Below are 18,374 nucleotides of genomic sequence, written 5' to 3' on the forward strand. Positions count from 1 at the left end.
GAAGATTGAAAAATGGTTAGAGATGCACTCATATAGAGTGCCTTGATCAAATGGTGTGTCCTTATGTAGGTCTCACATAGAAAGGGTGACAATGGACACTCCTAGCGCAACATGTACTAAATATTTTAAAAGTAATTAGGAAAGATCCCAAATATTTCACAATATAAAAATACAATGTTGTTGCAAACCAGCCATTGCATGGAAGATCTCCCTTCTCATGTATAAGTACTGTATGTCACCAAGAATGTCAGCGTCTGACATTCATTCCGGTCTATTCCTTTTGTAACATACTGTAGTGCCGACGAGTATTCTAAAACAAATCTGGGGCAAACACCAACAAGACCCAGGTACATGCTGGGTACATGCTGCAACATTTCTGCAGACAGACTAATGGCCCATCGGATTAACAGCGGGGGTCCCTGGCAGTCCCATTCAAACTGAATGGGACTGCCAGGGACCTCTGCTATGTTAATCCGATGGGCCATTAGTCTCTGCAGAAATGTCACTGAAATGTTTGCAGCATGTACCTGGATCTTGTTGGTGATAGTCCCAGACTTTCCAAGGCAAGTTTAAGGCACGTTTTAGAATACTCGTGGGCGCACCTGTACTACACTATATGTTCTCTTTTTCTCTGTGGTTGCACTAGGTTTCTTGTTATATAGGTGTATGGAACACCTGCAGAGAAAGTTGACCTTGTAATTTTTGTATTCTGAAATATAAGCTACGTAGATATGGAACTGCTTCCTCCACCCAGTTCAGGATTGTGGAGGCTTCTTTGAGAATCTTCTGACTTTGTTTCTCCTTGCCGATATATATTATACACATGTATACGTGTGTCTAGGCATGCGTATATGCGCACACATATGCTACTGCCATGACATTGTTGGACAGAACACTTAAAGGGGGAATGTCTCAGTGTGGTCTAAAGGCTATGAGCAGTGTAGAATATGGATTGAAATCTCCAATTCATTGATCGAAAGGCTTCTTTCTTGGTTTGGACTGGGATTTTGGTGTCCACTGAAACTGACAAAATGTCTCTGCAGTGGTCTAAGATGAAAGGTATCCCAAGGAACCACATCTGTAACTGAATTGAGGAATCCTATCATGGGCATAAACTCTGCCTTTGATGGTCATAAGGACTTTCGGAAAAGCCATACCACCTTCAAAATTCTGTGGACCTTGGAAATTGGAAGCAACACCAGGCCTTCTCATGTGTCGAACACGACTCCCAATAATTGAACGACTTGAGCCGACACGTGAGTGCTCTTTTTGATTGCTATTTTTTTAAGTTGATGATGCACCAGTTGTCTTCCAATACCTTGTGGACTATACACAAGTGGTCTCTGGCAACTTGTTCCGGCACAGCCTTGATCAGCCAGTCATCCAAGTATGGAACTACGAAAAAACCCTTCTGACTTTATAAAGCTGCCACGACTGGCATGACCATTATGAAGTTGTGGTTGCTGTGACCAGTCCAAAAGGAAGTGCCATAAACGGGTAGTGCCAGCAGCCCAGATGAAATCTCAGGAACTTGCAGTGTGATTTTCTTCATTGGAATATGGAGGGGCCAAAAATGCTCCTTTTTCAATCCAGGCTTTGCTTGCCTTTAAAAGACTCCATCTTGAAGTGACGGATGGTGAGAAACATATCGACTCCCTTAAGTTTTAGAATTGCTCTGAATCCTCTGGATGTTTTCAGCACTAAAAACAGGACTGAATAAAATACTCTGCCTCTATGAGAAGTTGGAACCAGCTGAATTGCGGCATTGGCCAGCAGATCTGGTCTGTTTTAAGACTAGATTATTTTCTTGATTGAGAAACGATGACCTGGTATCCCTAGGCATTTTAAGGAATACCCCACGGCTATAATCTGTCTAACCCATGAGTATGCTGTTGTTTGGACCCAGCTATCCAGAAATTCAGCCAATCTGCCAACTGGCATAGTATTCTGGACCGGGGTCAAATGCTCTTCAGGGACTATGCTTCTTGATATTTACCTGACTGGTAGGTTGTTTAAAATTTACTGACCCCAGGGCTGCTGTTGATTAGAATCCTAAATCCGATTATAGGGTCTAGACAGGCCAAAGATAGCTTCAGACAATCCAATTCTAAAACATTCTTGTGCTATATGGGACACATCTAAGACAAAATTGAAACTTACACAAAAAGGTTCTCTGATGACCCCATTAGCAAACAATCATAATTTTCCTACAGGATGCCATGAACCCTCTCTAGATTCTTGGAGGTAGAGGTATCTTAAAGGTTGTAGATTTATTTACACAGTCCAAATTACAATCGTTTCAAGGACAATTTGATCTACCGAACTCAGATTTTTACCGTTATCTACAAGCTAGGCATTTTGTTGAGGAAAAGTTTAGCCGAGATAACATTCTGGAATGCAGCCCCTATGGGAGAATATATTTAAGTATATTCTGGATACTACTGGAGTCAAAGTACCAAAAGATCCATGGTTTCTACTCCTAAACAAACCACTAGAAGGTGTGAACAAAATGGATTTAAAATTAATGGTACATATACTCAATGCTACCAGATGTCTGGTCGCTAGATGCTTGAGGCAGACCAATGCCCCCACATTTAGAAAGGCCAGGGAACAATTATCTCATGTCATGCTCATGGAAAATCTGAGTTACCTAGAACAGGGGTGCGCAAACGGTTACAGAGGCCCTGCGCTCTTCCCCAAGGCATTTCATTTAATGCTGGGGGATCGCGTGAGGCCCCTGCAACTCACCGGGATTCAGAAGCGTGGTAACGCCTTGCCATGGCAACACGGCGTCAAATGACGAAGTGAGACCATGTGACGGGACGTGACATCACATAACCCATCGCAATGACACAGGAAAACAAGGTACGGGGGCACGGGCACCGGGGGGAGCAGGCAGGGGTGGGGGTGCAGCGCCAATAGTTTGCACAACCCTGATCTAGAAGACACCGACTAGATTCTGGAAAGTCTGGGATCCCCTTATATCATGAGGTCACATATCTATTTCAATAAATAAAGATAAGAACCGAGAAATATGGTTGAGCTATATAGTTTACATTTTGATGGAATGTTAGAGGTGGTATGAATAAGTGAGATGGTGGAAGACTATACAGCATATTGGTTTCTGGATATATTGAGTGCCGCTTTTGCTGGTTTACCAACCAGGATACCACACCCAGTACCTTACCTCATTTCAAGATCTATAATCCTGGCATCACAAAGGAATAACCTTTTATATCTATATCAATTGTTCTGTTAACAGGTCTGTAGCACCACGCATGGATATATTTTGTAAGACTATATACTCTGAAGTGTGATATTGAAAGTGTTGTTTTTGCAAATGCGGTGACACCCCTTCCCCCTTCCTTGTTCAATTTTTTAATTCATGGTGTTTCCACCTTTCGTAATATGGATTCTCAATACTATTAGTCTGTGTTAAAAGTTATTCAAAGCTGAAAATGCATTCTGTTAAAATGGAAAGCCATATGAAAATGCAAATAAAGAGATATAATAATAATAATAAAAAATTAAAAAAAAGTCCCGTCATTTTAGAGATGAAATCATTTAAATGGTCTCCGAATCTGGGAAGCTGGAGCATTGCAGAGGATATATCACTTCCGGATCAAGTGACGCCAGATCCGGGAGGATACTGCAACACTGAAGATGCCGGTTGGCAGAGAGGGGCAGTCGCGGAGCAGAGCTGCGACCAATGCTAGCAAGCAGGGGTCTGCAGCCTACAATCGGTGCAGTGTCTCAACTCGTAGAACACAAAGTCCAGTGGTTATCCGGGAAAGACAGTCCTCAAGGCATTTGGAATCCAGCTCACGGTGAATGCAGGAGGAGAGACTAGAGAGTTTCTAACACGCGAATATACCTTTTGTTGTTTGAGTGCACAGTTATGAATTGTATATTATTATTTTCATTACATTTTATAAAAGTATTTTAAATGGTTTGCACCCACTATTTTATCTTTTTTTGAGGTTTCTTTACTGAAGAGGAGTGATATCCTATCATCTGGGGCAGCATCGGTTAACTTCTCCCGAGGACTTTATTAAACACTCAAGAGGACTCTGTTTAACCACAGAGTGTATTCCCTTACCATTCAAGCTTTGAGTCGGTATCTACAGGGACACAACTATCAGTGGTTACACATTTTTTTTGCACAGCTTTTCATCTTTTTTAAATATTCATTATCTACTTATTGTATCTGGCATTATGGTTAATTGTTTGACCTTTTAGCGGTGTCATTCGTACAACCAATTTAAATACATCTATTGACATTAATTTACCATATTAATCATTTTTAGGACCATCACAGACCATCATCTAACGTCCACCTAGCGCATCCCCAATGCACATAGGTGCGTGTACATTAGTACACTTTTTTCCCCTTCCCCTGATTGAAAAACACTACTCTAAGTGATTCGTTGTGTTCCTCGCAATCTTGGCGATCGCTGCGTCCACTTTTGGCAGTATTCCCCAGCAACTGCAATCTTTCTCAATGAAGGGAACATTCTCACAAATTTCTTGGTCATCGCTGTTCTTTTATCCAGCGATGCCCACTCCGTCCTCACAATATCCTTGTTAGAACTGTGGACTGGGAAAGTTGTACTTTACTTTTTCAGGCCCAAAAAGGCCTTATCCAGGACCCCTAGTTCATCTCAATATTCAATGTTGTCCTCATTCTTAATGCGCTTGTCTATAGTCTATCTTGAAGGGCCCCACGTCCACTTGGGTACCCTCTGACGAAGAACATTCTCCACACTCCAAAACACTTTGTTTTGAATACCGTTGTGAATAAATCAACCAAGCTATCAGCCTGTAGACCTTTTTGGGCAAGTAGCTGGTAGCTTGGCATCGCAGTCTGCACAGTATTTGGAGATTGCATTTCTAGGCTTCACAACTTGCGCTTCCTGCAGAGGTTGCTCAGCTTTCTGGCTCTTTCAAACAGCAGAAGGGGCGCACGTACTACTAACCCAGTAGCCACCGGGAAACAAGAGGAAAAAATAGGTAAAAACACCCTCTTTAAATACCCGGGGTCCAGATCCATCTTCCTCCTTGGTGGGGACAACCCCAAAAATGCACCAGAGAAACGAAAGTCACTTTTTTGTGCCCTTTAGGAGAGCTCTGTAATAGCGCCCGATGCACCTTCTGTGATGTTACTGCACTCCGTCAACGCCCCCAGACTAGATCCTGTACCATGCGGATCTGCCATGACGGACCCCAGGGGAGGACGCCTTCCAGCACTGACAGGACTGCGTATAGCTGCTTGCTGGATTTAAGCAGCGGCTAGAAAGCAGAAAATCTATTGGTAAGATGATTGGGGGGTGGGGGAGAGGGAGGGAGGATCCCCACACAAACCAGGGAGGCATGAGTGGCCCCGAGAAAATATATCGCAAAACAAAAAGAAAAATCATCAGGAGAAACGTGTATACGTCCACTTAAAGCCTCCTTTTATAGCGGCTAAGAAATTCTTGTCCTACTTCAGCAGGATGCAGGGATTAACGCATTCACAACTGCCATAGACGACAGAAGAAATATCAATTACTTGCTGTACCCGGCGTAACATACTTAAATATCTTAAAGGTTATTAATTAAACATTACTCTTTGTTTTCACCCCTCCCTGTAATGCCTTGCTTTGTCTCGTCCCCTCTTCCACAGCCTCTCTCCTCCTCGCCTTAGGAGTCACTCCCTCTTCGCCTACTTATCTCATCTGTCTCCTCCTCTCCTTGCTGTCTGTTTCCTCCTCTTACTCACCTTGCTGTCTCTCCTCCCCTCTTTGCACTCCCTCCTGCCCCAAGTGCACACACTGCTCTCCATTCCCTCCTCCTTTCATCCCTCTGTCTCCACTCCTCGCTGTCTGTAATGCTTTGCTGTCTCTTGTCCCCTCTTCCCCACCGTACTCTCTCATCCATCAAGACCTACTCCTCTTTGCAATTTCTCCTACCCTCTCACTGCACTCCCTGCCTTCCTGTGTGTTCCTTTCTGTACACAATACACGCCCACCTCTCCTACTCATCTCATCTGTCTCCTCTTTCTTTGTACTCTCTCCTGCCTCATGTGCACACTACTCTCCATACCATTCACAGAGGGGAAGGGATGTGTAGACTCACTGGCTGAACTAAGTGCATCTGAACTAAGTGCAGTATACAGCATAACCTATGTTTCCTCCCCTATTGCTGAACGCTTTGGACAATTGCCTTGGGCACATTTATTGGCATATTGATTGCTCTGATCAGACTTCTCATTAGGAGCTTTGGTGATTTGGTCACTCATTCACTATAGGGCTTCCTATGGTATTGATACTTTAACTTTTTTAGGGAGTTGTGCATCTTTACACAGGGTTGAAGGGAAGTACCACTGGTCATTTGGACCTCTGAGAACGGGCCATCGCCCTGAAATGTTGCCCCCCTATTATCCCTGTTTTTTCCTTTACCACCATACCTTTTCCGCTGCCCCTTTATGGTTTCCCTTCTCCATCCCTGTATTATCTCCCTTTCCCCATTCACCGTGAGTTGCCTTTTTGCCTTATTGAGATTTTGTTTGTGTGTGTGGCGTGATCCAAGTTGTGTACTTTTTGCTTCATTTGATTTATCCATTCATGAAATACTTTTTGGCATATCCTCCATTTGATCTCCTTTAACTCTACTCGTCAGTGAGTGCTGGGAACTCCCCCCTCTTTCTTCATTTATAGTTTGGAGGAAATAGGGCCCTCCTTGTTCCCGTGTGCACCCTGCATATTATCTTTCAGATCTAAGTTTTGAGTGCTGTCTATCCCTGTTCTTTTTTACTTTTGTTAGAATGTTTGAGCAAAAACAATGTGTACATAAATAAATAAATTATATGTATACATATCTACAGCTATCGATCTATTACACTCACCTTGATTTCATGGCTAAAATCATATTGATATCTTTTTGTGACGGCTGGAGCGTGTTCATCGCCGATATTATACAGTTACTTTGTCCCGGCTTCAGTTTCATTCCAGCTTCTACAAACTGTTCAAAAACAAAAATTCAACAGATATGCTATAGAATAACTGCGAAAAAGAAATGTAATATGTCAAATTGATCACAATAAAAATATGCACCGACAATTAAAATAAAACATTTAAACCTACAGGACAACACTGGCATCCTTGTGGAATAAGCCGTACTGTATAGGCTTAAAAGATTTTATTGTAAATGTAAGTGGATATCTCTATTACTGTAATATATTTTATGTATTGATGGGCTGCACGTAACACACTTCCTTTGAAGAGATTACAATGATCAAGAGAAATGCAATTTTCAAGTGGGAAAGTGAATTAAGCGACGCCCTTATGTTGTACTGTGTATGGCATGGGCCCTGGCACGCCAGAGACCTTTATGACATAACAGGTATGTAATAGGCACTTGATAGTTTTCTTGGGGCGCATCAGGCATTTCTGCCATCCAGCGCTTGGACATGCGATTGTTCCAGGAGAGTTTACATGACTGCAAGTACCAGCCACGCAGCAGAAGACCTCCAGCACTGTGGAAGTTAATATATATTGATGGCACGGTCACAGACAAAGCGTTGCGAGTGAACTGCTGTAGACACATCTGGCAGTAGAAGGGTTATACAAAGGGTCAGTAAATGTGATGGTCATACCTTGCAGAATATGGTCACTAAACTGGGCACTGACATTCTTAAGCCTGCAGATGCAATGTGTTCAAACAATTTGATGACCACCTCCGCCGATGGCTGAAAATAGAGTAAGGCTCAAATATTTAAGGTTGATATTTCATCATAAAGAGTACATTTATTTCTCTACAAAACATTTCGCTGTCCTCTTGCGCTTTGTGTAAGGAAACAGGGCACCAACCTAGACATAAAATTCACCGTCTGTGCTTGCTAGCCTTTGCAGGTAGGACAATGGGCTGGACCAGTAAAGTCAAATTAAATGATACGTTATTGCAATGTACTAGAGTTTAAAAACAGGCAAGAATGCACCAAAGCTGCGTCACTTGGGGGTAAATAGCATGTCTGCCTATCACCCATGTCGACATACTGCATTAAGGTTTAGGAACAGGTGTATGATTTGCTGATATGAAACGTGACCCAAGTCTAGAGCTTTAACCTTATGCTCCCAAATGTACGTATTAGATTTTGTAACAGTTATGCTGCTCCTGAGTTGGTAACACCAGGTCAAGAGAAGTGACTTTGTCTAACAATCTCACGCTGTGTAAGGTGTGTAAGGAAAAATGTAGGGAAGGAGGGGTGAATGGTCACCTAAGGCAGCTGACGTGGGCAAATTATGATAGTTGCTGTTGAAGGAAACTTACCAACACTTTAAGAACAACACCAGTGTGCAAAAAGTTAAATATTTCTTGCCAGAGACCCCGATTAAGCATCGAATTGAGGAGGTTAGTCTGTACTTCTGCATCATAATGCACTCCAGGCGAATAGGATCTGTAGTAATTTGCAAATATCCAAACTGGAAGGGACAAAGTGACATTGAAAGTTACTGCAAAGGTCAGTCTCTACTTTGTCCACGGTTATCTTTTTCTGTAAACATTTTCAAATTGTGTGGGGGGGAAAAAAATCGGAAATGCCATCAAAATGTTTTAAATTATTGACTGTACATTAACAATGACAGGGGAAAAGTCTGTGCAAAAAATGTCCCGGGTAGATGCTGCAGCTTAAAGGTTTAAAGCATAGAAGGAAAAAGCTGCAAAAGTAACGAACAACCTCTTTATTATGTTAAACTGTGATAAGTGCCAATCAGGGCATTATCACATTGAGGTAGATAGGGGTTTCCCTGTGACAGTGCCTCGATCGGCACTCAGTCTAATTACCCAATAAAGTGCCCATTTAAACGATTTAAACAGTTCCAGGCTTGGTAACTATACATGGTAAATGTGGGTGATAAAAAAAATACTATTATTTTCTAAACTTTTTAATAAAAATGGGAACATTGAAATCCTATTAACAGTCAAGTGTAAGGCCTGGGACATAGTGATTAAAAAGAGTGCGGAGGCGTGCCGAGGCTCAGGGAAAGCGGTGCTTTCCCTGGCCTTAGGCCTCGTTCAGGGTGCTGGCTTCATAATCCCAGAAGTTCAGTATATCTCTGGGATTATGAAAATATTTCTATAAACCTCCTAGACAAATGAGACATACCATTTTTAAATTTTATAAATCTTTATTAGTATTGCACTTGAAACGGTAGGGTTTATATTCTGCAGTATGCCCATCATTAGTTGTGCTTACATACCCTTCTTTTCTTCCCCATTATATGCCTCATGACAAAGATAGCAATAATGCTGCAGGAACTATGAAGACAGAAGATTTTGACACTACAAGGGACACAAAAGAAGATGATGACCACAATGAGGATGATGTGATTGTCCTGGAGATCCACACAACGCGTGCACAGTGGGTGCGATGCAGCTGGAATCGTTATGTATTAAGTGGAGAATTCAACTGGCTGAAATCGGCATATTTGGACGGACTGCGCATGCGCGATGGTGAAAAGCACCGTGCGGCATGCGTTCCAATGCTAAAGGCCAAGAATGATGACATCACTAAATATGGACGCCGGAAGGACCGCGCATGCGCAATTCATGGAGACACGATGCTGGATGAAGATGCTTCAACACACAGGACCCAGGAGGATGACATCATCGGAGGTGGACGCAGCATTGTGATCAATGACTCATGAGGCAGCTGAAGGAAGTTAATGATTACTTCAGAAGGAAGGACATTGGAGGAATGGAGATATGTATCACATGTTTTCTATCATTTGCTAATTGGACATATTGCATTATGGGGATTGTGGTGCTATTAAATGTTGTTGTTGGGAATGCATGTTATGCCACTATGTCACTTGATAAAGACCTTGACGGTCGAAACCTTGTGTGTTTGGCTCAATAAATGAGTTTGGAGTTCAAATCCGTTGTGCCCTGTGTTCCCTCTCTCACTGATCCAGGACTGGAAACAGGCTTTCGTTCAAACATAGGAGCACCGGTAATTGTATCACTTATATTCTTTTTTCTAAGGTGTGCAGCATTCACATTACTTGCCTTGTTGAAGTTAGACATAAAGGTGGATTTTCTCCTTTGTGTTCATATGCCCCACACCTCTGGAATGCCCTTCCCCTCAGTACCCGACTAGCACCCTCTCTATCCACCTTTAAGACCCACCTTAAGACACACTTGCTTAAAGAAGCATATGAATAGCACTGTGAACATTCTGAACACATGATACATAAAGCTTGGACCCCTGCAGACGCACTTACCAGAATTCCCTCCTACTGTCTCTGTACGTTCTCCCTACCTACCAATTAGACTGTAAGCTCCTCGGGGTAGGGATTCCTCTTCCTTAATGTTACTTTTATGTCTAAAGCACTTATTCCTATGATTTGTTATTTATTTGATTACCACGTGTATTACTACTGTGAAGCGCTATGTACTTTAATGGCGCTATATAAATAAAGACATACAATACAATACATATGCTTTCCTTATGCATGACACAGTCCATCTGGATATTGCTACCTTGAACGCGGCTTGCCCAGTCCTGTGTCCACCTGGGACAATAAACAGCCTGACTTTCTGATACCTGCACCCGGTTGCTATAGGTTTTCAAACACCTCACCACATCGAGATTGTGTAATACTACATCTTTCTTATTCCCTAGTTTTGGGCAGAATGAGGTAATTACATTTTCTTGGTTAAGATGAAATTGAAATACCATTTTTTTCCAAAACTGGTTGCATGATTGCCTTATCCTGGTGAATGATAAGGAACGGCTCTTTGCAAGATAGAGCTTGTTACTCTCCCACTCTCCTTGCGGACGTTATGGCTATGAGGAACACCATCTTTCCTGACAATAGCTTCAAAGATATTTGATGTACAGGTTCAAAAGGATGCATAGTAGTCAGAGCATCCAAAACCAGCGAGAGGTCCCATGACAAAACTCTACTCCTGATTTGTGGTCTTAATCTTTTGACTACTTGAAAGAAACGAATGAGGAGTCTTTCAGCTGTTAAAAGTACTCTCTACTAGTGTGGATAATGCTGATACTTGCACTTTTAATGAACTCTGACTGAGTCCTCTGTCAAATCTTTCTTGCAGAAACTCTACCAATGTCATGGAGATTGGCGAGAAGAACTTGTGTTTCTGTTTTACACACCAGTCCCTGAAACAAAGCCAAATTCTGTAGTACAGTCGATATCGTCTTTATCCGTGCGTCCAAAAGAGTCTGCATTGTCCTATCTGAACATCCTCTGTCTCTTAGAACTTTTAACTCAATCTCCAAGCCACCAGAGCTAATGGTCTGCTATTTGGATGTTTCACTGGGCCTTGATGTAGCAACCGGACACTGTAAATGCCACGGAGCGTCTATTGCGGTGTTTATTAGATGGGCGGGATGTTTTTGACGGTGCTCAGTCATTAATTTACTTTTTTGCATTAAATTAATTGCATCGTGTCTTGGTGTGTCACCTCTGCTTGGTCGATATTTATTTTCCTCAATACTTTCGCAATGAGATTGGAGGAGAGAGATATGCCAGTTTGAACTGCCATTTGAAGTGGAGAGCATCTGCCTGCATTGCACAGGAATTAAATCAACTCATGCATTAACAGTCAACCTTTTTGTTGTGGTCTGTGGCCATCAGGTCTACTTTGGGTTGACCCCAACGCTTCAAATATTTTACGAGACAGTGGCTGTCTAAGGCCCAATTCTCCAGGGTGAACTTTGTTGCGGCTGAGATAATCTGCCGTCGTGTTTTGTGATCCTGGTATATGTATGGCTGTCATATTTGTGACAGCCTTCTGCCCATGATGGGAAGACTACTGAAATTAATCCTCACTTTTCTCCTCCTTGTTTGGCTATATACTTTACCACGGTACTATTGCTGTAAAGATTCTTTCTTTTTCTTGTTTTAATATATGATGTTCTGTCCCTTTAGATCATCTTATAGTCAACTGTATTCTGTGTATGCTCATGACTTCCTTGTTTTGCATTCGAACATGGAAGTATTTTTACCCTTCAGAGCTTCCATAGCTCCTCCACCACAGTCTCTTACCATCTGACGTCATGATGGTTTTGGCACGAATTTACTTCCGTGTTCGAGTGACTACATAAGGTAAGCACTTGCTAATGGATAATACCCTTTGATAAAGCACCCCTATGGCGTGAAACGCGTTAGGGATACCTTTTTCTTTTTTTGTTCACCTTAGCTTAGGCTATTATGCATCTTAATTAAAGCATTTTTATATTTTTATATTTTTTGCCTCCAGTCCCTCATTATTTTGCAGTGCGCCATCTTTTTTCTCTTTTTTGTTGCTGTATTGTTTGCTGGATCGACGCACGCCATTCCTGGGTACTGAGGACCTCTAAGGAGATTTCATGTGAGTTTACTCCTTCTCCTTGCCCTATATATTATGTTACTGTGTTTATTTTGAGGTTTCCATAGGGCTCTATACTTACAGACCTGGGGGTTCCTTTAGCCTGATCTATGGGGTTGGTCTACCATATGTAGGCTCACTTCCATATTTCTTAGCTAGATACCCCTTCATCCAATACAGGTCTATTTTAATTAGGTTATATAGTGAGCCATGTTTTCCTCAAATACACAGTCATTGGGGGTTTGCATATAATTTATGTCCCACCCAGATGCTATATTGCACCCATCTACTCAGGATTTTTGTAGCACCCATCGGGAGATTCATTTCTCTGTATTCTGTACCTTCAGACAAGAGATAGTCATTTGGCACCTACGGGTTCCTGCTGACACACCGGCAGTCAACAACACGAACCATGTGTTGTTACTATAGCCTCCTGCATTAGTATTTAAAGCGGCAGTAACATTATACAAGATGTCTCCTCTCCCTCCCAGCAAGCGTGATTCTGTGAATGAGACAGCTGCTAGCTGTGTAAATACCAGGCACGTTGCTGCACCTTCTGCAGTAAGCATATCTTTTTCCAGCAAGTCATAAAGTAAATCAACCAGGAGAGATAGTACCAGCAGTCTGAGAACGTAGCCCAGTGACAAAAGCAGGTTTAAAGCACAAGACAAACTGATATGTAAAGAGTGAACTGCAGTATGTTTGATGCAGGTATTGCAGTCACAGGGAAGACATTACCACATGGTAAACTGAAACCTAAATACAGATTACTTGATAGCCAGGGGAAGAACCATAGCAGACAATACAGGTCTTAGAGAGCCTTAAATGTGGCAACAGTCAATCCACAGTAGGTAAAACCAACAATTTAAATTAGGAGGATGACTGTGGATGAAGAATTACCAGGCAGAGAACATCAGTGTTAAGACACCACCCTGAAGACATGCCATCTGCAACTTTCCAGTTACATGTTTTAAGGGTTAAACCTAGGTGATTGATGTTTTTTTTTTACCCAAATCTGACACCAATAAGGATTAATTTAAAAACATTATGAGCTAATACTTGGGGTTGATTTCGTTTCCCATTTGTCTGTTGTTACTGTGTGCACAGCAAGTACTTGCAAAGTCACACACAGCCCCCTCTCCCCTTATCATCTCTCTGATGAGGACAAAATATGCACAGGGTAAAGAAAACACTTGGTTGACAAGCACTTTCCTATTCAGAGGCCCCTAATAAATTTAACTAGTTAATTGGCAGTCAAAGTGTGGCGAATTGAGTAACGACTTGTTGTTTCCCATTGTAATAGGAAGCGTGGCAGAAAGCGCGAGTCCCCTCCCATCCCCCTGGCAAGCGCGAGTACGCCGTCAGCAGCGGCGCTAGTGCTGAGGGGACAAGCAGAGGAGAAATAACACATTTTCGCATGCGCAACATAATACCTCAATTTTTACATGGTGTGGCTATTTTCACTTCTAATTCGCCACACCTGTGGCTACATTGAAAAATAGCTTGCCCACCCCTGCTCTAATGTTTCTTTGCTACAGGAATGTGCAAGTAGGCGCCTGTGAGATCTATTGATATCATCCAATCGTAAGGTCTTACTTTTTACCAAAAGATTCTGGAATAAACTACTTTTTTCCTCTGATCTTAAGGCACCTTTCTTATTACCTTTTCTTGCAACAAGTCTTTAAGAATGATACTCATTCCCTTGATCTCTTATGTCAGGGGACATCTTGATGTTAAGAATATATTTTTCCTTGGAATTTTCTTGTACTAAAGGTGGTAGTCGTACAAAAGGATCTGAAGTACCCACCTGTCTTCCATTGATTAATCCAATTCAGGGCTGCGTGAACTCAATCTTCCCCCAACTGGAGACCGATGGGCTCGTTGACCTTCATGCAAACTTCCCTCTGGCAAATGCAGCTCTCCCTCTCAAGCCACAAAAAAATAAAAGATTGTCTTGTCTGTCTTGCCAAGAAGTGTCTCTCGAAAATGGTCTTCCCAGACAGTGTGACCTTGCTTCTCTATATTGTGTGCTCTTTGATTGACGAGATGAGGAATAAAAAAAACACTCTGTTCTTTCTTGATGCAAAAAAGTACTTTTACCTCTTGATGCTTTGGATATAATTTGAATCCACAAAAAGGAATTCTCCCTCAAAAGGTAAATTACACAAACTGTTCTTAGATGCCAAATTCGCCATCCACTGCATGAGCCACAAAGCTCATCTTGCGGTTACAGAATATGCCATTGATCTGGCTGCATCTAGTTAAGCTTCAGCAATGTAGTCAGCGGCCCACTTGATCTCTGATAAAGCTTTTAGAATTGAAGCTCACTAGACTCCTTTCTCTAATGCTTCCTCAAAATTAGAGATCCATTGGCGTATAGCACTTGATGCAAACATTGTGGATATCGCAGGTTTTCACGCTGTTCCTGCCGCAGATAGGATTTCCTCAGAACGCTATCCATCACATACCTGAATGATGCTGCATCAACTGGCAGGGTGGTCTTCCTTGTAACTCGAGATATTGCTGCATCAATTTTCCGAGTTACTACCCTGAATTTCATGCCCTTTTATCCAAAAGGATACATTTTGTTGAACTTCTTGGGAATCACAAGCTTATACTGTATCCTTAAATCACTTGATGGAATGCAAAACACCTGGTCTTTCTTTGGTTTCCCCCAAATAATGTATCTGCTCTCTGACTTATCTTCTATATCCTCCAACTCCAATGTTTCCCTCATTGCTTTTATTAGAGTTTCCACCATTTGTAGATTGAATTCTGATTCGTCTGTTTGAATCTCTTGGTCTGAGGAATCGCCGTATTCTGCTTCAGAGAAATGCTGATATTGTATATCTGATTCGTCAGATGAGGACTCCATCACTTTATCCAAACTGGTTTGAGATCTTGATCGCTTTTGTGTTGGTCTAGTTGTACTGCTCACTCACTGAGTTACTGTATCTTTCATCCATGACAAAAGTATTCACCTGGTCATTTGGATCTCCTGCTGCTGCTGCTACTGCTGCTGCTGCTTTAAGACAATGCCCACATAGTTTCTCAGCTACTAATGCAGGTTTATCACATGCTGGACACAATGTAGCTTTTTTAGAAAATCACAGAGGATGTATGGTGACAAAAAAACATGCATTTAGTCCTGCATAATTAACCCTCTTTAGTTGTTTCCGCTAAATGAAGGACTCGCCCTGTTAGGCAGCGACCATCTGCTGGATGCCGATTTCTGCAGTCTTTTCAACTTCTTGCAAATTTTCTGAGGCCATCTCTCCATCGCCTCTCTGACATGGTCAATTAGCCCAAAGCCCTGAAGGCAACTCTGCTCCACCGTGCTTGTGTCTGCATGTGGGAGCACGCGCAAGAAGACAGCGCGTACTACAAAACCACGGGGGACGCCATGACATCCATGTCCCCGTTGCGTACTGAGACGCATTCGCAATCTGCTGAGTTGCATGGGCCTCAGAACAGCAGCTCCCCACAGTGCTTATACGTCGGAGCTGCAGGAGTATAGAGGCTGACAACTCCCTGGATTAACTGCACGTGCTGCAGTCTGGTGTGTCCTTTAACAAAATAAAAAACACTACTCGCTGTAGGACAGGAAAAAGACCATCCTGCAGGTAGGAGGGACCTTGTATGGTACTACCTCCAGGATTCAATTTCCTGTCCTATTCAAGCTAAGGATGGACATAAACCTACAGTGCCCACTGTCATGGGGAACAGAAAAAATTGGCTCACAGGAATCACATTCATTAAGGAAATTATTCCCAAAATCACAAAATCATTGAAACAAATGTTTGAAAAAGATCTAAAAAAATAAGTCTCCCTTTTGGATAGAAGGTTATTGCAACAACACAACTACTAACTGTGTGTGTGTCCCTGTGCATTACAGGGAGTCATCGCTTTTCTGGCATAATGCGTCTCGCAAACCCGCTTCGGATACGGGAAAGTCGGAAAGCGGGACCTATGTTAACCCGGCGGCAGTTTCTGTTGGATGCGCGAAAACTACGGCGGATAATGAGTTTTTTTACTACATTGTGGGCCGTATGAAAACGCACCCGACGGAAAGCGAAACATCGGAAAACGAGGACTACCTATACTGAACAACAGGGTGTACTAAAATAAGGACAGTCTGATCAGAGCAAGATATTGTATTCATAAACCAGTCCATCTGGGCGATGACATTACTAAAAGGCAAGTGAACACAGACAACTCAATAAAACTAAACTGTAATGATTGTCAGTACAAAATATGCATTTTGACAGATACACATATACACATGTATGTATACACATATACATGTCCAAACAATATCCCATATGATCCATTGTTCAATAGTTCAATAGGAAGACTACCTTTGGGATATTGCGTATGTATGTGTGTGTATATGTGTATATGTGTATGTGTGTATACACACACACACACACACACACACACACACACACACACACACACACACCAGGTTTGCAGAAGTATTCATCCCCTAACAATAATGTCACATGTTGTTGAATTACAAAATGTATGCACATTTTTTTCAAACTAACTATTTTTATTCAAAGGTATAAAGCTGTAGTGGTTAAACTGAACACTGTTCTATGAAGAAGGTTAAATGTTAACTGCGAGTAGAAAAAAAGCAACTGGTTGTTCAAAAATGAGTAACCTCCCATAGTTCTACTCACAATGGAGTGGTAAAATCAGGAAATCAATCAGTAGCAAAGTGGTACAGTATATGATGTCTCAAGTGGTCTTTTAAGTTTGGTGGTCTCAGGAAAGAAACAACAAATAGTGTAGACATTATCAGCAGTATCAAAAGCTATCAAACAATAAAAGCCCTTCAAATTCAAAAGCGTACAAGAAGTTCTTTTGAGCATTAAAAACAATACATCAAGAACTCCCGAATATAGAAACTCAGGTTCTGGATCCTACTGAAAAATATCAGAAAATGTATAATACACATCTAGATCTACAGGTGATGGAACATCTGAGCAGGAGTATAAATTCCTGTCCATTTCATATACAAAAAGGTGCCAATCTGTTACCCCCTCCCTAAAGTGCACAAAAGTCTCCTTAATCCACCAAGGAGACTCATCGTATCGGGGATCGGGTCGATGAGGTTTGGCTTGTTCCAGTATCTTGACCATGACATACAACCTCTGGCGCTCTCGTTGAGATCCCATATTGGGGACACGTTACATTTCCTCGACTCGATTTCTGGGATTAGGTGGAAACCATCACACCATTGGGCTACACACGATGTGCAGGCCTTATATACTTGCATAGACCATGTTAAGGGGATTGAACTCATTGGGTACTTAACGGATAAGGGTGACACATTGCCCCCTCTTTAGAGGCAGTTTCTATTAAGACAGCATCAAATTATTTTTCATTTCAGGAACTGTTTTATGTGAAACAGCCACTGGGAACAGATTCGACCCCAGCTATGCCAACGTATTCATGGGCTACTGGGAGGACCAACAAGTTTGGTCCAGCAATCCATGGGGGCAGGTTTGGTGTACTATGGCCGTTTAATAGACTGATTATTTGGCTTGGACAGTGAGGATCTTGTCAATTTATTTTCGCACTTCAATAATAATAACTTAAGGCTTGTGTTTACCTATAATATAGACTCAATCTATTGTCTTTCTAGACCTCATGCAATATTCGGAGCAAGTCTCCTGCTCAGCTTGATAGATATGTTATCATTAGATGTCAAGGTGCATGCAGTAAGGTTCAGTTTAGTGGTGGCACAGGAGGGCAAGCGCTGCAGGTTTGCACTCGTGACATGGATTGTGAAATGTTTTAAAACTTACATTTTAATTGATAAATAACTAAAAAATGTGGGTACAAAAAAAAAGGGAACAAGACACATTTAAAATAGTCCAGGGAGCTAAAGAGTATGACACTGAACTTCGGTGGGTGTTGGTATCTGCTGTGTAGCTAGAAGATCTCAGTATAACACCTTTGGGTTTAGTCACAGTTTGTCGTAGGGGTTGTAGCAA

The 18,374-nt window shown here is 42.0% G+C and overlaps 1 protein-coding gene across 2 annotated transcripts in view; it reads right to left on the reverse strand.

Moving 5' to 3' along the window:
* Nucleotides 1-18,374, reverse strand: part of TOPAZ1 (testis and ovary specific TOPAZ 1) — a 77,538-nt gene that overhangs the window by 19,611 nt on the left and 39,553 nt on the right. For both annotated transcript variants that reach the window (XM_075587044.1, XM_075587043.1), the window contains exons 10-12: nt 8,308-8,459; nt 7,634-7,726; nt 6,884-6,999 (exon numbers count right to left, since the gene is read on the reverse strand). In XM_075587044.1, the coding sequence (XP_075443159.1) occupies nt 6,884-6,999; nt 7,634-7,726; nt 8,308-8,459 (361 nt within the window). The remainder of the gene's footprint in view (nt 1-6,883; nt 7,000-7,633; nt 7,727-8,307; nt 8,460-18,374) is intronic.

The sequence above is a fragment of the Ascaphus truei genome, chromosome 2 (genome assembly GCF_040206685.1).
Source record: "Ascaphus truei isolate aAscTru1 chromosome 2, aAscTru1.hap1, whole genome shotgun sequence".
NCBI lineage: Eukaryota > Metazoa > Chordata > Amphibia > Anura > Ascaphidae > Ascaphus > Ascaphus truei.